This window comes from Spermophilus citellus (genome assembly GCF_964194105.1).
Source record: "Spermophilus citellus genome assembly, chromosome: 2".
Classification (NCBI taxonomy): Eukaryota; Metazoa; Chordata; class Mammalia; order Rodentia; family Sciuridae; genus Spermophilus; species Spermophilus citellus.
In genome coordinates, this window is record NC_138183.1 from 124,634,697 (window position 1) to 124,655,625 (window position 20,929).

General features: G+C 48.8%; 1 protein-coding gene across 5 annotated transcripts in view; it reads left to right on the plus strand.

The window, feature by feature from the left end:
* IGSF9B (immunoglobulin superfamily member 9B) overlaps positions 1–20,929 on the plus strand; it is a 53,872-nt gene that overhangs the window by 1,984 nt on the left and 30,959 nt on the right. For all 5 annotated transcript variants that reach the window (XM_081278567.1, XM_081278566.1, XM_081278568.1 and 2 more), the window contains exons 2-7: positions 9,023–9,220; positions 11,083–11,229; positions 17,011–17,162; positions 17,499–17,616; positions 18,766–18,907; positions 19,223–19,368. In XM_081278567.1, the coding sequence (XP_081134693.1) occupies positions 9,023–9,220; positions 11,083–11,229; positions 17,011–17,162; positions 17,499–17,616; positions 18,766–18,907; positions 19,223–19,368 (903 nt within the window). The remainder of the gene's footprint in view (positions 1–9,022; positions 9,221–11,082; positions 11,230–17,010; positions 17,163–17,498; positions 17,617–18,765; positions 18,908–19,222; positions 19,369–20,929) is intronic.

A 20,929-nucleotide genomic window follows, 5' to 3' on the forward strand; every position in this document is an offset into this window, starting at 1 on the left:
TGCACAGAATAAAGGCAAATGGATTTATATTGCAGCAACACACAAAATATCAAGACAGGAAGAACTTCTCAACATTTCAGGTTGTTGGGCATGAAGGTTATGCCTTCTTATAGAGTGCAGAGGTCCTTCTGTCTGAGATGGTTTGGCATGCACCCCTTTCTGAAAGCAGGGATATCCTTATTGGTCTCAGGGTCTTTTTACCATAGTGGCTCTAGGTATGGTGGCTAGGGACCTAGGTTTAGAGTTAAATCACCTGGATTTAAGACATGGCTCTACCACTTGCTGACCCTGTGACCTTGGACAAATTGCTTGACCTCTCTAAATGTCACTTGCCTCAGTGGAAAATGGGTTAATAGTATGAGCTTATAGTCCCCCCCCCCAAAAAAAAACACATTAGTGTTATAAAGAAACAAGTGGCTACCTGTTATATGTTATACAGTATGTGCTCATTAAATGTTAACATTATTTCAATATCTCTGGGGTTCCTGGCCCCTCCTCTACTTTTTCCTCTTTGGTCCACTTGGGACCCTTTTGGGACTGTTTGGGGAGAAGTTAAGGGGACTGCCTCTGTCAGAATTGGAGATCCCTTTATGGTGACCTTGTCTGGGCAGAGCCTCTTGTTTCCCTGCATCCAGAGACATGTGCAGGGTGTGCAATCTTCAGAGCTACTTGGAAATCCTTCTAAAGGTCTGCAGAGCTCAATTGTTAATGGACAAAGGCTTAGGGAAGGATGCAAAACCTAGCCTTTGGAGTGAGTGGGTGTCTCCTCCTGTGAGCAGCACCAGCCAATGTTGGGGTGCTGGTGGGACTCCTTGTGAGAGCTCAGCTTTTCTCTGCCTGACAGAGGTGACTTCTGGGGAGATCCCTAAACTGGAAGGACATTTAGATGCCACTCTAGGATTTGGCTGAAGCAGGGGCTGCTTGGGCAGAGGGTAAAATGGGATGGGTTCCTCAAGCCATGTTGGTTTAGGAGTGGGTCAACCCAGGGATATGGGACAAATATGGAGATAGACTTCTTTTTTTGACTTTGGTGGTGTGTGATTGAGGTCATTGGATAGGTTGGGAGGGTGAGGAAAAGAGAGGGACTATTGGTATAGTTTCCTCATCCCAGATGTCTGCCTAGCAAGTCGAGGGGAGTTTCCACACTGTGGGAATACCCTGGGCCTTGCTTGGCTCACTCTGAACCTCAGACATAGTGGGAAGTCTGGGCTTTATTCTCAAGGCTGCCTCCCCTCTTTGCCACAAATCCTATGGTTGAATTATTCCTGCCTCCAGTATCCCCAGATAAAGTGGAATTCTGACTCAGATCTTGATGGTGGTTGGACCAGTGCCCTCTATTCTCTCCCTGGCTTTGACCTACCCTTTGTCCTTTGGCATTGAAGATAGGAGAGAGGAGGTTGAAACCTCACTGGTCCTATCAAATGAGAAGACTTGGCCCAGGAAGTGTTCATTGTGTGTGTGTGTGTGTGTGTGGTGTGTTTGTGTATATATGTCCCCAGTGCATATATGTTGGAGTCAGGGGTGTGTCTGGCAGCCTGTACCCTGGGAAAAGCTGGGGAGGCCATGTTTTGGAAAGGGGATGATCAAGAGACAGTGAGAAGAATGAGCTTTCAGCTGTTGGCCTGTAGCTTGACATATGCCAATCTCTGGAGTTGTCAGGTCTTAGGTCCTAGTTGGTTTCATGTTTATGGTTCTGAGACAGAAAGCTAGAATCTGGTTACCTGAGGAGCAAAGACTGCCTCTCTGAGAAATGCTGAAACCTATTCTCTCTCTGGCCCTCCCTCCTATACCTTTCTCTCTGCCCTTTTCCCAGCCAGGTGCCAGCTCTCAGAGGCTGACCCTCTGTATGCATTCTCCCTTGGCCCACTCCTTCTCAGCCCTGCTGGATCCTGGCTTGTTTCCCCATAGCCTTCCTGTTTGCTGAGCTGAAGATGTGGGGGTGGGTGATAAACCCCATAGAAGGCAGGGCCTGAGATTTAACCAGTTCTCTTCTCCAGGAGAGTCTCCTTCCCCAACATCCTATGGCCTTCTCAGCTGGGATTCAGGGTCCCTAGGGAGAAGTCTTCTTCCATTTGCTTGCTGGGATGCTTGCTTGCTGGAATGTGTTAAGCAACTTGTTAAGAATGGATTTCAATGGTGAAAAGATCTGTAATTGGTGAGAACTTCTAGATATGTGTGTGTGTGTGTGTGTGTGTGTGTGTGTGTATCTGAATGTGTCCCTGCATTGTATGCATACCTGTATGTGTGTGCATTTGTATATATAACTGTATGTATACCTGCACTTGTATATGTATTCCCATATATGTGCACAGGTTTGTGTACAGCCTTTTGTATGTTATATGTGTGTGTGCAAGCACCTGTGTATATATGTGCACATATGTGGACTGCAGCAGGGCAAGGTAGTTAGGTGCAGCCATGAGGTAGGAGCCACTTCTCCCCTAGTGCTGTGGGTGGCAGTGAGACTACTGCTTCAGTATATTCCTTGCTTTCTGATCCCCTTGCTCTGTACCTGAGTCTAGGCAGCTCAGCAGTTATTAACATTAAAGGATGGCTGGGGTTCTAGAGAGAAAACTTAAATGGTAGGACAGAATCTGAGCTTATGGGGACACTGAAAATGGCCTATCTGTCTAAAAGGGGAACTGTGGCATCAGATGCCATCATCCAGGCATAGTGTAGAACACAGAAGGGGCTGGGTCCCTGGGGAGGTGGGAGAGGAGGCAGGGGTGGGAGAGGCAGCTTATAGTCAGCCCCCACCCATTGCCCAGGGGCACTGCCAATGGGTGTTGGCCTGGTCTGCTAGAGGCAGCTGACCTATTTTTCGTAAGAATCTTCCTGCTTTTCTGTTCTCTCTTGCGTGAATAAGCAGAAGAGTGGTGAGCAGAGATGGGGCCTCTGTCCATGAGGGTTTTTGAGAAAGATTCCATGGGGCCATGGCTGTGAGGGAGGTCTCTGTCAGCCCCACAATCCTTTTGAGAAGACAGGGGACTGACAAGCAACCTTTCCCCCCTTGTAGTCCCTTACTTCATTCCTGGTCACATGTGCCCATTGAGACAGGGCTGTGGCATACAACTTGCACACAGGCAAATATTGTATGAGGTGAGTCACTGTCCTCATTTTCTGGCTCCAGAGTAGGGAGTGTTGATGTTTCACCAGGAGTAAATATGGAACTTTGATTTCCCACTTAGTAATTGTGCCAATTTGGCCCCTTACCCCAGGATCCTGGCCTGGTGACAGGCCTAGCCTGTAATGCCCTCACTGGGCTGGCCTTGCTGCCTGCCTTCTGGCTTGGGGGTGAGTGTACAGGGGCAGGCCTGTGCCCAGGTGGTAGGGAAAGAGTTGTGGGTATGGGAGGGGGTGTGGCTTCACTTTTCTGCTGAGGAGCCATTAAAGGAGCAGAACTGAGATTGAATTACTGACTTCCTTCCTGCCAGTGGCTCATGGGGAAAGGGCTCTTGGAAATACAATCTAGCCAAGCAAATTAAGGTTGCTAATAGCATCTCTGCCTCACCAGCTGCTGGGGGGAGCCCAGCTCAGAAGGAGAGGCACCCACAGAATGAAGGAGCCAGCCATTCCTGTCTCCTACTCCAGTACCTTGCTTTTCATAGTAAGGTTGCTAGGATTTCTGGATAGGCTTACTTTAGGCACACCTGACCTCTGACTGTAGACCCTGAGGCTTGATAGGGAGGTACAGCTGGACAGGCTGTGAAGACACTGGTGGGGAGGGTAGGGGTAGACATGTGGGGTGTGCTTCCTAGAGGCAGAGGGATCTCCAAGGTGGTCTCTAGCCCACCTGCCTTGTGAGAAGAGCAGAACAACTTCTTTGTCTGGGCACAGGTCTCTTCTCCAAGCCAGACTTTCTGGGTGTTTCCTTTGCTTTGGGCAGTAGAGAGCCAGCCTCTGCCTTCCTCATGCTGTCCTCTGGGTGTGAGCCTCCCACTTGGTGAGAGCCCTGAGTCTGCCTGCTTCCTGGAATCTCCTGGAGCCTCCTGGCTTGTTGAGGAGGAGGGATTGGGGGACTATTGGGGGCTGCGCCTTTTTTGGACTCAGCAGGGATTATTTTTAGACTGGCAGATGGAGGTGGCGGTGGCTGTCGCTGGTATTATTAGACAACAGGCCTGTGGTTTGAGTCTGGTGCCCAGAGGAGGAGGAAGAGGAGGAGGCTGCAACAAAGATTAATGAGCCCTGGAGGCTGATGCTCAGCCCGCGTCCCTTCCCTCCCTCAGCTACCACCAGACTTAGGCAGGGGCTCCAGGTTCTCAGAAAGAATTACATTCATGCTATGGCGGGTCAGAGATGCTCCAGCTACCTTCTGAGACAGGCCTGCCCAGTAATCCTTCTTGGGTCCTCCTGGGCTGCAGAATCTGGACTCCCAGAACCTGTCCAGAGTATGGGGTGAGAGTGACTAAGCTCTGTGCCACAATGAAGGGGTGGGGCTGTAAAAGAGAGGGCTTGGTTTTCTAGGTCTGTGGTTGGGGCAGGAGGGTGGCATAGAGTGCGAATCCGGATTTTGCCACCTGTTACCTGGATAACTTTGGGGTAGGCACATAGCCTCATCATTTGCACAACAGAGAAAATAGTATTTGTGGCAAGGTGGCCATTGAGGGTGTTCAGTGAGATCGATTTCACAGAGCCTGGTAGGTAGTAGAGTTTTGCCTGCTGAGGCTTTCTCTGCCTTGCTCTTATCTCTTCCCCTATAATTTAGATTGTTTCCAAGACTCAGGACCCTTCTTACCCAGCTCCAGGCTTTAGTGTTGGATGCGCAGCCATGTCAGGCCCTGGACACCTTGTTGTTCTGTGCCTACAGTGGGGGTCTGCTGGCAGCCCTGGACTTAGTCACCCACTGGGTACCACCTGGCCCAGGGAGTGGGAGATTTGTATCCTATGGGCTTTTTGAAAGGTCAGCCAGCCCATGGGGAGCCACCTCAAAATCCCTGCCTGCCCCTCCTTTTCTTCCCTGCCAGAATGGCAGAGCTCCAAGGTGGGCTGGGCAGCCCCCCAAGATGCAGATTGGCTAGGCTCAGGGTGTCTAGTTTTCTGCCTTCTGGATAAAGGGTATATGTGACCTGTGGCTCTTCATAGCCTTTTTCTTAATGTGCTCACCTTCTGCCAAGGCCAGTTTCCTCTCTGGATGGATAAGCTTGGCTCCTCTGGGCCCCTTACTAGCTGCTGTGAAGGGGAGGGGTTAGGGTCCCCTGTCCTCAAGCACTCTCCCTTCTCTTCCCTCTGCTTTCCCTTCCTCTGTCTTTTCTTTACTCCAGCTGGCCCTGCTGAAAAAGAAAATCTGCCTGGATGCCCAGGCTTAGTTTTGTATCCCCCTCATTCTGGGGTGCTGTGAGGGTCTGTGTCTTTGTGTCCCTGTGTTCCTCTTTGTTGTGTTGTACCCCTGAGCTGTCTCCTGGTTGGGCTTGGCCTGTGTCTGGCTAGTAGGAGGCCCAGCCCATCTGGGCCTCCCTCCCTCCTTGCTTCTGTATCTCTTTCACTCCTGGCTTTGGGTTTGGTTTCCTCCTGTGTTTGAGCTTTTTGTATCTCCTCCATTAAGCCCCTCTTCTCTCTTTACTGCCAGCCTGATTTCTCTCTCTCTCTCTCTCTCTCTCTCTCTCTCTCTCTCTCTAAGCATTTCTGGAGACAGTGTTGTATTAGACACACTCTTGTGCAGAAAGGATCAGCTTAGGGAGAAGTACTTGTGGGTGATGGGGTGAGAGAACATGATCTGTGCTTGTGCAAGTGTGTGTGTGTGTGTGTGTGTGTGTGTGTGTGTGTGTGTAGGCAAATAAGAAAAGCAGATGAATATTTTAGGATCCAGAAAACCTGGAGGCCTTAGGCTGAGAGTGGAGGCTGGGATTAGCCTGCCCCCTCTGCTTTGTTTTTTATTTTTTTTAAACATAGTTGTAGATGGACAGCATGCCTTTATTTTATTTATTTATTTTTATGTGGTGCTGAGGATCGAACCCAGTGCCTCACACATGCTAGGCAGATGCTATGCCACTAAGCCACAACCCCTGCAACCCCCTGCTTTCTTTTGGAGAAATCCTTCTCATTTTGTTGTGTCATCTTTGGGATGTGTCATGTCTGTAGCTGCTTCTCTGTGGTTGAAAAGTTCCTCCAGAGGAGATGCTAGGTGACTGAGGCCAACTGCTTTGTGGGTGGGCCTTATGCTGGGGGCTTTGTGCTAAGCTCAGGGGCTGGCTGGGGCTGGAGGTGGCAACCTGGGACCTTCATCAATACCCTGGAAGAGAGGCGTGAAGGAGGCTGCTTCATTTCCATGCAGTGAGAATAAGGCAGGGCTAGGTGCAAATGAGCAGCTGGCACTGTGGGAAGCCATGTCAAAGCCCACCTGCCTCTTGGTATTGCCCCCCACAGCCTTCAACCCCAGCAGCCAGCTCTCCAGAGCAGTTTCACTGTTAGAAGTGCTCAGCTGTTCCCCTAGCTCTGTTCTCCTGCTTAGATTCTAGGGCCAAAGAAGCCCCTCACTATATCTTTCCCAGGTACCCTGGCTCCTGGGAATAACTCCCTTCCCTACCACCAGGTGCCTGTGGTTTGTTTCTTCATCTGTGCTGTGGATACTCAGTTGTTGAGTGTGTATATGCACATACTTGTGTGCATATGTATGCTCATACAAATGTGCACATACATGCACACGTGCTGCTTCGCCTGCTTGCTCAGGTGCTGCTGTTCAATGTTCACCTGTTCCTCTTGGTCCAGCCTTGGCCTTTGTGCAGATGTGGTAGGCAGGCTCCCCTACCCAGGTGCCTCTGGGGGTGTGGGCCAGACGCCAGCTGCAGCTGGGCTCTCTCCTTTCCCTAAGGGACCTTGCTGTAAACCTAGCCTGAAGCAAGTTTGGGGGAGGGGGAGTTGGGAAACCTGCTGGGGCCTTGGGCAGGTGAGTGCAACACTCTGCTTTGCTCCAAAAATACTCTGTGATCTTAGCTCTTTCTCTAGAAAACAGTGATGTCACCGGGAGCCAATCAGCTTCTGGGAGGGCTTGCCTCCTCCTCCTCCTCCTCTTCCTTCCGCAAGTCGAGAGGAGGGGGAGGGAGAAGAATGAGACACACAGACGACATACAGACAGACACACGGAAATTCACAGAAGCACACATGAACATAGAGACCCCCTCCCCCCAGTCAAGCAAAACCCCTTCCCTTCCCACAAGCCAGTAGAAATCTTAGACCCCTGTTCCCTAACACACACACACACACACACACACACACACACACACACACACACAAATAGAAACAGAAACAGGGAGAAAGGCAGGCAGGTAGACAGAATCACCCACACGGAGTGGGAGCAAGAGACAGAGAGACTTACAGAGAGACAGAGACATGGAGAAGGATCCAGAGAAATACAGAGACATGGGAAGTGGGGAAAGACATACATAATAGACAAACATAAAGAACCAGAGAGAGAGAGACACACACACACACAGAGAAGGAGAGAGAGAATGGAGAAACAGAGATACAGAGAAGGAGCCAGAAAGAGAGAGGAAGACAGAGAAAAATAGACACAGGAGACACAGAGACAGAGATATGTAGAGAGACATAGAGGAGACAAAGACAGAGAGAAAACTGACAGAGGTAGACACAGGACACACACATACTCGCAGCCAGACACAAAGACATAAATGACAGAAAGAGGTGGGAGCCCACAGGGGTCAGAGATGCAGACAGTCAGACCTAGGTGGACAAAGATCCAAAGATCAGTGCTGCTCTCCTCTGGCATCCTCTCTGGGTGGGAGGGCCCACAGACTCCTGGCTTTGAGCCTGCAGTCAGTCGGTTGCTGTCCTAGGTGCTGCCCTGGAGAGTAGAGATGCTCACACTGGACTGGGAGGGTCGGGGATGGGGAAAGCCTGTGGTAAGCTTGGGAGTGGTGGGTAGAACAGGGGAGGAAGGGGACAAGGCTGCCCCTTTCACTGGATGTACTAGACAAGGTGACCTTGCCAGCTGCCTTGCTGTGTCTGGTCATGGAGGAGACCTGGTATGGGAGGAATGTCTGCTAGAGGTAGGCTGCACACATGCCTGTTTGGAGTCCAGGAGTGGGTGCTGTGGGCATGGACAGTACTCCTGTGGTTTAGTCTTTTCACTGCTTGGGTGGGGTTGGGGGTTTCTCACTCCTGCTTCCTTCCTTGCCACCCCCCCACACTGCACCCACTGCCAGCCAGGATGGGTGTGTCCTATCTAGCTGCCTGGTTTTGATGTTCTCTGCCAAAGGCAGGGACCAACACAGGGTTCCCCTTCTCCGCCCCCAGCATCCTACTCTCCTAATGGTGATGTCTGGGGCTTCTGTGAGAATCAGCTCCATTTGGGGCTTGGAAACTGGAGGACTGCAGCCCCTCCCACTCCCCTCTGCAGCAGGGCTGGCTCTGTGTGCTGGTAGGAGGAGGGGCTGGAGAAGCCAGCTCAGACTGGTGGGGTTTTCCCTCTGGTGTTGCCATGAGCAGCCTCAGCTTTTCTTGTTAGGGATTCCCCTGATCCTGTATGGAGTACTCTTGTTTAGTGCTGTGAACATCAGGCTGAATTGGGGGTGGGGCAGTGGAGGAGAGCTGGCTCTGTCATCTACCAGGCTCTAGTGGGAAGCATCTTGCTTCAGGGAGACTATTTCACATTCCCAGGCCCTGAGGCCTTTCCACCTCCATGTCTATGGCTCCTTATAATTCTGGTGGGGGATGTTGTCCCAGTGGAACAGGGCACAATTATGCCTGCTGTTCTTTGGAATTGGGGAGGGAAGGTCTGGCTTCTAGGACTGAAAAAATTACTTCCTTCTCCTTTCTTCCTTTTAGCCCCCAGCTTTGTGGATGCCCAAAGGCCCCCAGGGCAGAGAGACCTACGAATAGACAGGTGGAGAGCAGGTGGAGGGTATACTGGGACCTCTCAGGGAAAGCAGGTGGGATAAGCCTAGGAATTGAATGGAGGATGGTTTTAACAAGGGAAGCAGAGGCCACCCTTTGATAAGGGGTGCATAAGGCTGCTGGAGCAGGATCTCTTTGTCACCTTTCCATGTCCCAACTTGGTTGTCTCCATTAGGTGCCCACGGCCTGCGAGAGGAGCCTGAGTTTGTGACTGCAAGAGCTGGCGAGGGCGTGGTCCTGCGATGCGATGTGATCCACCCGGTGACAGGACAGCCCCCGCCCTATGTTGTAGAGTGGTTCAAGTTTGGGGTCCCCATTCCTATCTTCATCAAGTTTGGCTACTACCCGCCCCACGTGGACCCTGAGTATGCAGGTAAGGTTTGGATACTGAGCCCTGCCCCCTAGGGAGACTTAGGACCTGAGGGCAGTGGGTACTATAAACCTGAGGACAAGATCTTCCTCTCATTTTGACCTTTCTGCTCCTATCCAGGCCTTAGTGGTCACCCATGAGTTCCCAAGTGCCTTTGCTTTTGTCTCTATCAGTTTTTATCTTTGTCTTGACTGTTCCATTATCTCTGTTTTTCACCATTTCTGCCTCTTCGCTCCCATCTTTTCCCACTGATAGATTTTCATTAAGTGGCAGAAGGGGAGGAAATAGGAGACAGACTTAAAGCCCTCCTAAACCACACAGCTGGGGGTTTGGAGAGAGGCCAGAAGTCCTAGGGCAAGCTAGAGAGAGAGAGGCCCCACTGTGAGAAAGCAAGGACTCCCTCTCCAGGGAAGGAGGGGAGTCAGACTGCCCCACCCTTAGGCAGGTGTGCTGCAGAATCTCCAGTCTGATTAGGCCCACTCACTCCCTCCTGGTTCTGAAGTTGGGGTGGCCTTCCATCCCTGAGTGTAGCGTGCTTCTCCATGCCCCCGCCTACCCGCCCATCTGTGCCCCTGGTAGGTGTCAGTCTCTGTCTCTTCTGCCACCTGTCCTCCCCTTCCCTTGGCCCTGTTTGTGTCCTGCTCTGCAATTACTCTGTCAGCAGTGGCCTCCCTGTGACTCACTGCTGCCGCCCGCCAGCCTGCCTGGGAGGAGGGTGTGGGGTGTGTGTGTGTGTGTGTGTGTGTGTGTGTATGTGTGTATGAGTGAGTGAATGTCTGTGAGGATGAACATATGCTGGTATTGTGAGGAAGACAGGAAACAGGCAGGGCACTGCTTTTATTTTGTCTTGTTGTGGCTTATGAGGTCTGAGTTGCCTTCGTCTAAGAAGGCTTCTTTTTCTGTCTCTCTTTCTTCTGAGCTAATATCTCTCACTCTCCTTTTGGCTGGGCTTGGTTTTAATAGTTTGTTTTTAGGCAGATTCCCAGTGCCAAACAAGGAGGAAAACAGACAGAAGTGGGGATATTGAGTTGGAGTAAAGGTGGGCTGAAGGGGACCCTGAGGGCTGCTTTTTCCTGCTTGTGTGCAGGAAGGGGTCCTGCAACAACACTTACTTTCTCAGTGCTTGGAATATCACAGGAATTGCCTCCTGATGTAGTTAAGGAAGGGTGGCTGCGGTATTTTTGCTATGTTTGCCCACCCTTCCCTTCCTTGTCCTCAGGTTTATGGGAGTCTCTGCGTTTTATTGAGATACGTAGTTTTTCTGGCTCTGGCAGCATGATGAGGAGGACCCCTAGTCCTGATTCCTGGCCTGCCTGCCTTCTGCCCTACCATAGGGAAGGCAAAAACAGATAGAAGCTGAGTGAGGCAGTTCTGGGCACCCTGCCTAGGATAGGTATATTGCTCAACTGGAATGGAGATGCACTGGGACCTTCTGGATACCCCTGGCCTATTCTTTTCTATTCTTACCCTCTTTTTTTCATTTCTTCTCAGCTCTGTATCCATCTGCTTTTCTTTCTTTCTTTTCTTTTTTCTTTTATTTTTGTTTCAAGAGAGCTTCAAAAGAATGGGAGTGTTCTAAGGAGATGAAGGTTTTCTCAGTGCCAAGTGCACTGAACTGCCAGTGTAGGCTGGGGCAGGGCCAGCTGGGGAGGGACAGTGGCTCCATGGCCAAGTGTCATGCCTTTCCCTTTACCACCTGCAGCTGGCAGGGATGGGTGCCAGCTGTCATTTTGGGGCCTTGCTGTGGGAAGTGATCTGAAGGTTGTGATGGGTCTCCTGTCTTTAGCTTGGTTTGGGGTGGGGGTAGCAAGCTGCTGTTCTTGCCCTGATGGCCTCTTGGGCTTTTGTCCACTGTGTTCCCCCAGGCCGGGCCAGTCTTCATGATAAAGCATCCCTGCGGTTGGAGCAGGTGCGCTCTGAGGATCAGGGCTGGTACGAGTGCAAAGTGCTCATGCTGGACCAGCAGTATGACACCTTCCACAATGGCAGCTGGGTCCATCTCACCATCAACGGTGCGTATGGGCCCCCTTCCTGGAAAGAGCCCAAGAAGACCTCCTCTGAGGGCCTGCTCTAGAAGGAATCCCATCCCTTCCCCCAATTCTTGCTGCAGAGGAGCCTGGACAAACCTTGGCCCCATGAGATCTCTGCTCACTCCTCTGCCTGCCTCCATTGTCTTCCTGGAGCCTCTGGGGTCAGTGGAGGTGCATAGAAGCAGCAATTCCCTATGTGCAAGGTGGTCTCAGAGTTCCTAAGAGGGAGATGGGAATCTGCTTCTGGAAACCAGGAGGGCTAATACTAATGTCATTCCAGCTTTGGGATATTAGTGCTACCCCAGAGAGTGCATTCCCTCTCTCCAGTGGAGTTCCTGGAGTCTAGTATTAGTGTTTTTAGGTTGATACTGTGGTTTCTTGTTAAATATATTTATTTGGATAATAAGTATTGAGGGTCTATTATGCGCCTAGCCTTGCACCAGATGATGGGTAAATAACAGTAAGGAAACCCAGACTCAGTCCCTGTTTGTACACAGTTTACCAGCTAATAAAATGTAAGAATCCTGGCAAGAGGAACAATTTTAATGGCTGTCAGTTATTTATAGCTCAGGTTAAATGGATCATGCTGCGTACAGATGTTTTTCAAATATCCATATGGGGGCAAGGGAGCTTGAGTGAACTCGCCCAGCTCCTTTGTGTTGGCTGAGGCTGGGGGCCTGGGTCTATGATGGTGATGTCGCTAGAGGCTGAGTCTTCAGGGTCTCCTCAGAGGGAGAATGTACCCTCTGTGTCTCTGAGTGTTCTTATCTAGGAGCAGATGCTCTGGAGGAGTCAGAAAGCTGGAACCATAGAGAAAGGATAGAGAAGAAGTGGTCTTCATAGTGGGAGGGAATGGCATATTTTATTTTTGTTTTGCTTTGTTCTTTTGGCCAGATGCTTATTCCTCTTTATTCAACTGATGACAAAAATGTATTCAGATTCACTGTGTTGTAGACACCACTCTGGTTATTGAGGCTTTGACAGCACATGTGCTTAGATATGCCACATACATTGTAGGTCTTTCTGGTTTGGATTCTGATACTATAGCTGCTGTGGTTGGAAAAGAGAAATTAGAGTTGTTCCTGGCTTGGAGGCTTCTCTCAGTATTGATCTGCCTTGAAGGATGACTCTGTCCTACCTAGTAGGGTTGGATCAGACCCATGCTCTTTCTGAATCTGAGAACCTATCCAGGGTCTTGGAAGAACAAAGCCTGCTATCTATCTATCTATCATCTATCTATCTATCTATCTATCTATCTATCTATCTATCTATTTATTTTTTCCCAGGCTGGGGATCAAACCCAGTTTTGTGCATGCCAGACAAGCATTCTACCACTGAGTTATAGCCCCAGCCCTAGAACAGAGTATTTAATCAAGAGTGTTGGCCCAGAGGACAGGAAATGTTAAAGATGGTAGCCCTAGGTCAATGTTGGCTCAGGCATTAGATGTGGTTATTTCCTGCCAATCAGTCTGAAGAGGCTAATTGTAGACAGATTTTAAATCTTGGGTGGTTTGTCCTTACCACCCAGCAAGATTTTGAGTCACTTCATTTTGATGCCAGCTGTTGTGTGTGCAGTGAATGCAAACTCATCTTAATATTAACCCAGGCAAAATATAATTAGGAAGGTGAATCTGCTGCTCAAAGTTTCTCTGGTTGAATAGCAAGCCAAGAGTCCCCACATTATTTCCTTTCTCTCCAGGGCCCTTTCCTAAATGGTTGGAACCTGTCTAGAGCTGCTGCCTCCTTTTCTTTTGCATCATTCTGGATGGTGGTGTCCATTTCGGAAACCTGAGATACCAGGTGTTCAGTTGACACATGGTGGGAAAGTAGAATCTAGTTTGGAAATGTATGTTTTTTTATTGTATGTGTTTCTTAGTTTGCACCAGTGGGAGTTGATTCTTAGGAAGTTTCTAACTGCTCTGAGTAGAATAACCATGGACCATGACCCATAAAAGATTTAGTTTATTTCATGAACTTACTGTGTGTTAACTATGTTATTGTGGACAAGTTAAGTTACGTCGCTGAGCTTCAGTTGCCTCGGGGACAACAACAACAAAAAAACGATGTCTATTTGCACAGTTGTTGTGAGGATTCAATGAAATGCTTTGTGAGAAAGTATCTTGCACAGTGTCTGGAACATTAATTACATATGGGTAGTTATGGATAAAATGCTGGCCACCCTCCTTCTCAAGAGATAAAGCCAGTTAAAGGTGTAGTTAGCAAGAATGTCAGTCTGGAAGATGCAGAGGACTTTGGTAGTCTAAAAATCCTCATGAATTCACTAATAGTTATCTATTCAAAACTTCTTTTTGAGTGTACAGTTTATGGCAGGCTCCAGGTATATGGCAAGGGGCATGACCCAATTCTGGCTTTGAATATCCTTCAAACTCCAGAGACAGTCAAGTCCAGAGATGATTGCCATGTGGTTTTGGGAGCACATAGGAGGGACAGCTTCTTTGAAGAAATAGCCTCTGTTCAGAGGCTTGGCTGGTGAGAAGAGTCAGCCAGGAGCAGATGGGAGGTTGGGAAGGCAACTCCAGGAAGAAGGAGCAGCATGTCTGGAACCCTTGAGCGAGGAGAGTGGCTCTCCTCATTCAGGGAGTGCAGGTTGGTTGTTCATATGGAAGCACTGGGCAGGAACGCCAAGCATGGTACACCATCTGCTCCACGCTTGAGAACCAGGGCTTAATGATAGAACAATTTGCTATAACCATGAAGCTTATCTGTGAAATGGGCAGAACAGAACAGATGCCTCCCAATAGGAGAGAAAGATCTCTCTCTTATTCCCCCTTTCCCTTCTTAACTGAATTCTGAGGTTCCTTCCCATCATAAATATTTCTATTATGGAATAGCCTAAGTGCTAGCATTCTATTTCTTCTAAACTAGAAGGTTTAATGTCAGGCATTTTTTTTTTTTAATTTTAAACAGCATTACCTTGAGAAATTGAAAGGCCAGTGAAAAATTAGAATTACAAATTGTCTCATTCCCCTTCTGTGCTTTCTTTGAAGACCAGTTGGGTGGAAACAAACCCAGTTATTTCTTTATCATATATAAAATACCCCAAAAGCTCAAGCCAAGTCTTGCTTTAGGTTGGCAAATTACTTGGAGGAGAGGCCAGCCTGTTTCTAACCTGCACTATTAATTATAGGGCACATGCAAAAAGAATTAAGCTTGGAAATGCAGCTGGCAAGCTAACACCTAATTCAGTAAATAATCGAGAGTCAAACCATTATTTTCCTGAAAACTCGAAATTGTTCAAAGTACTTTCCTGATTAGCACCTAAATAATAAAGTAATTATGTAATTAGTAATTAATTTGTCACTTCAGGACGTAGTTTAATTTATTATCTTTTCTTTTAAGCTTGAGACCAGAGGTAACAGAGGCTATGGCTGTATTAACTGTATTTCAGGGAGCAGGTTGGGTGAGGATGGCTCTGTTGGAGATGAGCACATGTTCCTGGGGCCTAGGGGCTAGGACTCCAGAATCCCTTTACAAGGACTTGAAATGATTTTTTGCCATTAGTCTATTCTTAAATGCTGGCTGACAATTGATTTTCTCAAGAATATATATTATATATGCTTCTGATTGTGACGATGTGTGCTTCTTGTCTTTTTTTGGGGGGGTGCAGTTCCAGGGATTGAACTCAGGGGCATGCGACCATTGAGTCACACCCCCAGCCCTGTTTTGCATTTGCATTTTATTTAGAGACAAGGTTTCACTGAGTTGCTTAGTGCCTTGCTTATGCTGTGGCTGGCTCTGAACTCACGATCCTCCTGCCTCAGCCTCCTGAGCCTGTGGGATTATAGATGTGCACCACCATGCCCAGCAAGTATGCTTCTTAATACGTTCCATCATCCTTCTTCAAATGCCTTCTGTGTCTCTACATTGAGCCATGGGGCTTTGAAGATTATAGACCAAGGTGATCTTGCCATGGTCTTGCTCTTAAGAAGTTTTATGTATTTAAATTTATGTTGGAAGAAGCCTTCATTTATTTGTTCATTCACTTTACTTATTCTTTCATTCAACAAATATTTGCTAAGAACCTTGTTTCATCCAGAAATGGTGTTAAAAGCTATACATTCAGTGGCACTGCAGAAAAGGTGTCTGTTTTCAGGGAGCCACTATTCCCCAAAATTGGGACTTATAAGAAACATGTAAGCAAATACATGTATTTGAACTTGGGAATGTAGCTCAATTGTAGAGTGCTTGCTTACCATGTATAAGGCCTTGGATTCAACTGCAGTACCACAAAAAAAGAACAAAACACATACATATATATGGATGTTAGTTCTGATAAGTTCCTTAACAGAAATAGAACAGTGCAAGGGAGCAGGGAATTCTAGAAGTACTATCTGAAATGGACTGATTAGGTAAGGCAGAGGTAGCATTCGACAGACTTGTATGAACAGGAGGAGTGAGATATGGGTATAGAGTTCTAGAGAGGACCTCAAATACATAAGACCCTGAAGTTGGAAGTTCTTGCCACATTTGGGGAAGACTAAGGAAGTGATGTGTCTAAAGCACAGGAGGGGATGAATGTTTTAGGAGAAGAGGTTAGGGCTGGTCAGGACCAAATTCTAAATGAGTGATGAGTTCTAAGTTCAGGGCTGTGTGGATGAGAGGGAGCCCCTGAAAGCTCAGTAGCTTCAGTAGCTCTCAGGGAAATGATAAGTAGGGAAGTAATAGCAGAATAACTATTTAAAAAATATGTTTGTATTTTATAAGATCCTTTTCACAAACATGATCTCATTTATTCCTCACATCAATTCCAGAGGGTGGAGGTTTTAGATAAAGCCCAGGGAGGTTGAGGAACCAAGGTTATGGCAAGTGGCAGGCTAGCAGTTGAATTTGGATCCTGAGCTTTGGGTGCCTTTAGAGGTGCTCAGAGTGGCTTGCTTTAGGGCTGGTATTCAGAAATTGGGGCCATCCTTATCTTGCCATTTTGGAAGATCCTAGAACCAATAGTCTAAGGGTTTAAGATTTACTGGATGACTTCTATAAGCAGCTCAGGTGATGGGACTGCGTCTCTTAAAAGTTGATTATACAAACAGGATGGAGTTTTAGTCACATTTCAATGCAGGGGAAAGATAACCTGGCATAATCGGAGGACAGTTATGGAGGGAGTAACCTGCAGAGGGAACTGTTCACCTTTACCTATGGAAGCCAGATAGGGAGGCAGATAGATACTTTTTCTCTGCAGAATCTGGGAATTTAAGATTATTTTTAAATTAGCCTTGGCCTGGGATCTGTTTTAGGTCTGGATGGGGCTCAGATGGCAAATGTCCTAGAAGTATGAGGGCCTGGCTGAGCTGGAATGCAGGAAGTATAGTTCCTATGCATCACAATAATCCTGAGTGGAAACACTGAAAGGTGGTAGAAAATTTTGGGAACATAGAGAGCTGTCTTGTGTATGTCATTTACCTAGTGCTGACTATGGCAACTTCCCTGTAGTAGATGCTCAATAATATTTTACTGGGAAGTATTTAAGTTTGGTAGGTAAATCATAGAATTTGGATCCCGAGCTTTGGGTGCCTTTAGAGGTGCTCAGAGTGGCTTGCTTTAGGGCTGGTATTCAGAAACTGGGGCTATCCTTAGAGCCAGACTAAGATTGGATCCCACATCTCCCCTTCCCTATGATATCCCTGGGCAGGACTTTCCCCATCTCCACTTTTGTTGTTCCATCCTTGCATTCTGCCGAGTTGCAATGAGAGTTCTGTATGGGTGGGCTGGTTCCATTCCTCACCTTCGTGGTCTCCTTTGCAGCCCCTCCCACCTTTACAGAAACACCCCCCCAGTACATCGAGGCCAAGGAGGGTGGCAGTATTACCATGACCTGCACAGCTTTTGGGAACCCCAAGCCCATCGTCACCTGGCTCAAGGAGGGAACGCTCCTCGGTGCTAGTGGGAAGTACCAGGTGAGCGTGGCTATAGGCTGGGACTGCTGCAGTCACTCTTCTTCACCCTCCCTCCCTGCCCTTCTCTCCCCTCCAAGGCAGATGACTATTGATACTACTTGTGCAGGTAGAAGTTGGAGGCAGAAAAGCCCACAGCCTGGCCTGGCTGCAGGCATCCCCTCTGGGTGTCTTGGAGGGAGACAGATAGATAAGGAGGCACCTACTCTCTGGATCCCCTGATGCATGTGTTCCTGGGAACTTCTCCAGTCCAGCTTCTTTGCCTGTATCTCTCAGCCTGAGGGCTACATTTGTGGGGCCCAGAGGTGGGTGTGAACTGTGTTTGTTCTCCACCCCTAGGTGAGTGACGGCAGCCTGACGGTGACATCAGTCAGTCGTGAGGACAGAGGCGCCTATACCTGTCGAGCATACAGTATCCAGGGGGAGGCTATGCACACAACCCACCTGCTGGTACAAGGTAGATGGACTATTTCCTCTTTTCCTCCTGAGCTCTTGCAGGGGATGCCCAACCCTGCTGAGCTACAGTGGTATTTTCCTGGGCTATAGGTTTCATAGCTGGGGGTGGTGGAGATATGGGCAGACCACAAAAGCTGGACAAAGGCTCCTGTATCACACATAGCTCACTGGTTGCATCTTTCATCCTGGCCTGCCTGGGAAAGAGCATCACACAGTGTAGCAGGGAAGCACTGTGCTAAGTGGATTTCTGGTTTCCCTCTGTCTGGATAGCATCTCTACCATGCCTGCACCTCCTCAAAAGAGGAGACCTCCCTTGGGTTATCTATCCATTAGTGATGGAATCAATAAATAAAGATAAGGATTTGATCCAAGCCCCAGACATTTAAACAACACCAAGAGCATTTGGCAGAGCTGGGTCTGTACAGTCAGCACCGAGAGATGCCACTCTGTCCAGCCTTGGTCCCAGGAGTGCCCCAGAAGGGTTGGATACTCATACTCACTGCCCAGAATGTGTGGAATCCTGTGGAGAGGTTTTTGCTTTTCCACCTACCACCTGCTGGAGGGATAGGGAGAGTTGGTGGCAGCTGTGTCTGGCTGAAAGAATGGCAACAATAGTATTTGCTCCTTCCCCTAAGGGTTGAGCAGTAACCAGGGCCAGAGGTCCCTCTATAGCTTGGCTGGAAGCTGCCCCTCTCAGGAAAGAGCTGGCTGCAGCTCTGCCTCTCTTTCCCACAGCAAGTACCAGGAACTTCTGGAATTTCACTCTCCCTTCAGCCCCCAGCCTCTTCTCTGCTGAGTTGCCATCTTTACCTTTGGCAACTAAGCAGTCACAAGGCTCTGTCTTCTCCAGAGACAAGATTATTCTTTGCTGCAGATTTTTATAAACCAGACTTCTTCCCTCCTGCATGTCTCCTATTCAAGCTTTGCAGGAAGGGTATGTGTGTGGGGTGGATAGATGGCTGGTCTGGGAACCATGAGGGTGGGGTAGAGGGAGGATGCTTGAGCCTGTATTGGCTAGAAGTCATTGTGACAACTATTCAGGCTATACTGCCCATAGTGCTCCTCCCTGACCACCTCAGACCTTCCCGGGAGGCTTGGTGTCATTGGTCTGCCCCATCAGGAGGTGATGTTTGTTTCCTGTTCTCTCTAGGGCCTCCTTTTATTGTTTCCCCTCCTGAGAACATCACAGTCAACATCTCCCAGGATGCTCTGCTCACCTGCAGGGCAGAGGCGTATCCCGGCAACCTCACCTACACCTGGTACTGGCAGGATGAGAACGTCTACTTCCAGAAGTGAGCAGCTCACAGGGGTTCCCCAGATCAGCAGGGGGAAGGGGCTCTAAACATGGGCTTTGCAGGCTGCCTGTGGGCTCCAGAGACTTGCAGAAGGGGGGAAAGTGGAAAGTCTGGGTCTTGTGTCTCACATACTCAGACCAGTCTTTGCATGAAAGGACCTTGAGAGAGGGACCCGAGAGTGACAGGAATAGTGGGTCTCCTTGCTGCACCGAGGGGAGGTGAAGGCAACCCTTGCTTGAGTGTTTGCTATGAGATCCTCTTCTCCCACCTACCAATAGCACTCGCCTCCTTGTTTCCTTGCTGGCTTTGCAGCGACCTGAAGCTGAGGGTGCGCATCCTAATTGATGGGACGCTGATCATCTTCCGGGTGAAGCCAGAGGATGCTGGGAAGTACACCTGCGTTCCTAGCAACAGCCTGGGGCGCTCCCCCTCTGCCTCGGCTTACCTGACTGTGCAGTGTGAGTAGGGGTGAGGGAGAGCATTTGTGGGTGTTCCAAAAGATTCAAGCCACATTGCCCAGATTGGAGGCTGGAGGATAGCTAAGACTAAGCACATTTCAGGGGAGTGTGGATGGAGGAAAGAACAAGCGAGGATAGGGCTAACTCTTGCTAGGCATCTTCTATGGGCCAGGCATCACTATGTGATCATTAATTCATTGCATCAGCCAAGCATAGGTCTGGTTCAAGGATAATCTGACCTTCTCTTTGAACAATTTCCCTTCAGAATAGTTGTTCTGGCATTGAATTCTATACCTTGAACCAGTCATGTTGTTTGATTTTTCTCTCAGGTTTTTAAGGGAGCACAGCTTAGAACCAGTACAGGGTTAGTTTTTCTGCCAGCCTCACTCTGTCTTTCCACACTGTGGCCAAATCTGGGGTGAGGGGAAGAGGACCCTTTTCTGGAATAGGTTGGTCCATTTGCCATGCCTGGCTCCCTGTGTCTGCCTCCTTGCTCCTTTCCAGGGCTGCTAGAGATCCCAAGTGAATGAGCCTCATTCTTGTGCCAGAACAATTGAGGGCCTCAGTGTGAGCACAACAATTCAGTTTGCTAATCTTTAATACCTGAGTGTCTTTGGTTGCTTTCCCACCCCCTGGCAAGCTGAGCATTGTGAGAAAGACAGAGAAAGAAGGATGAGTAATGAGGATTAATATCCTGCTTTTGATTTGTGGATAACCCCATCACTCAGGCAACAAATGCTCCACAATGTTGCTGTAGGTGACAGACACTTCATCATTGGAGGGCTGGTATGGGAGGATTGCATACACCCAAGGCACAGAGTGGCAGGAGTGAGAAGTGTAGTAGCCTAGGAGCTGAAGAGAAGTAGAGGAATAGTTGTGGCCTGAGAGGTAGAACTCCTCCAACTCTGCTGCACCAAGCTGGGTGTTTGGGACACAATTGCCCTTGAGTAGCCAAGGTAGTGGAGCCAAGATGGGCCTACTGAGCCTCATTGAACCCCTCACCTCAGACTTGTATCATCTTCTCACCTCTGTGGAATGACTGCATGGGATAGCAAAGGTCTCTGTTCTCCAGTTTTACTGACAGCAACTTGAAAAGACTTGTAGCATGGTATAGTATAAGTTCCAAGCTTTAAAGTGCTGTGACACCCAGAACATTGGGTGAAAGCCTGACTAGTAGGTGAAGAAATTGCTCCTAAGTGACTTGGGATGTGTCCAAGTTGTCCAGATGCTGAAGGTCCTGAAAGAAGGAGCAGACTCCATCTCATAGATGTCTCCTATCTCTCTGGGCTGTATGCAGGTGTGCCACCTGAACAAGAAGGTGGCAATGACTATGGTGGGCAGGGGTGTGAAAAGGGGTGGTCTTCAGAAGGATGATGACCCTAATTAAGATGAAGATTCCATGCTTGAAGATGTAGGCCATCTTTCTGCTGGGAGAAGTGTTTGGTTTCCCCATCTCTCCCCAGCGCCGGCACCACCACCCACTCCCACTTGTCCTTTTTTACCTCCTTCCTGCCTTCAAAGAGAATCCAGGGGGCTGAGATTTACAGGTGGGTGAGAGGAT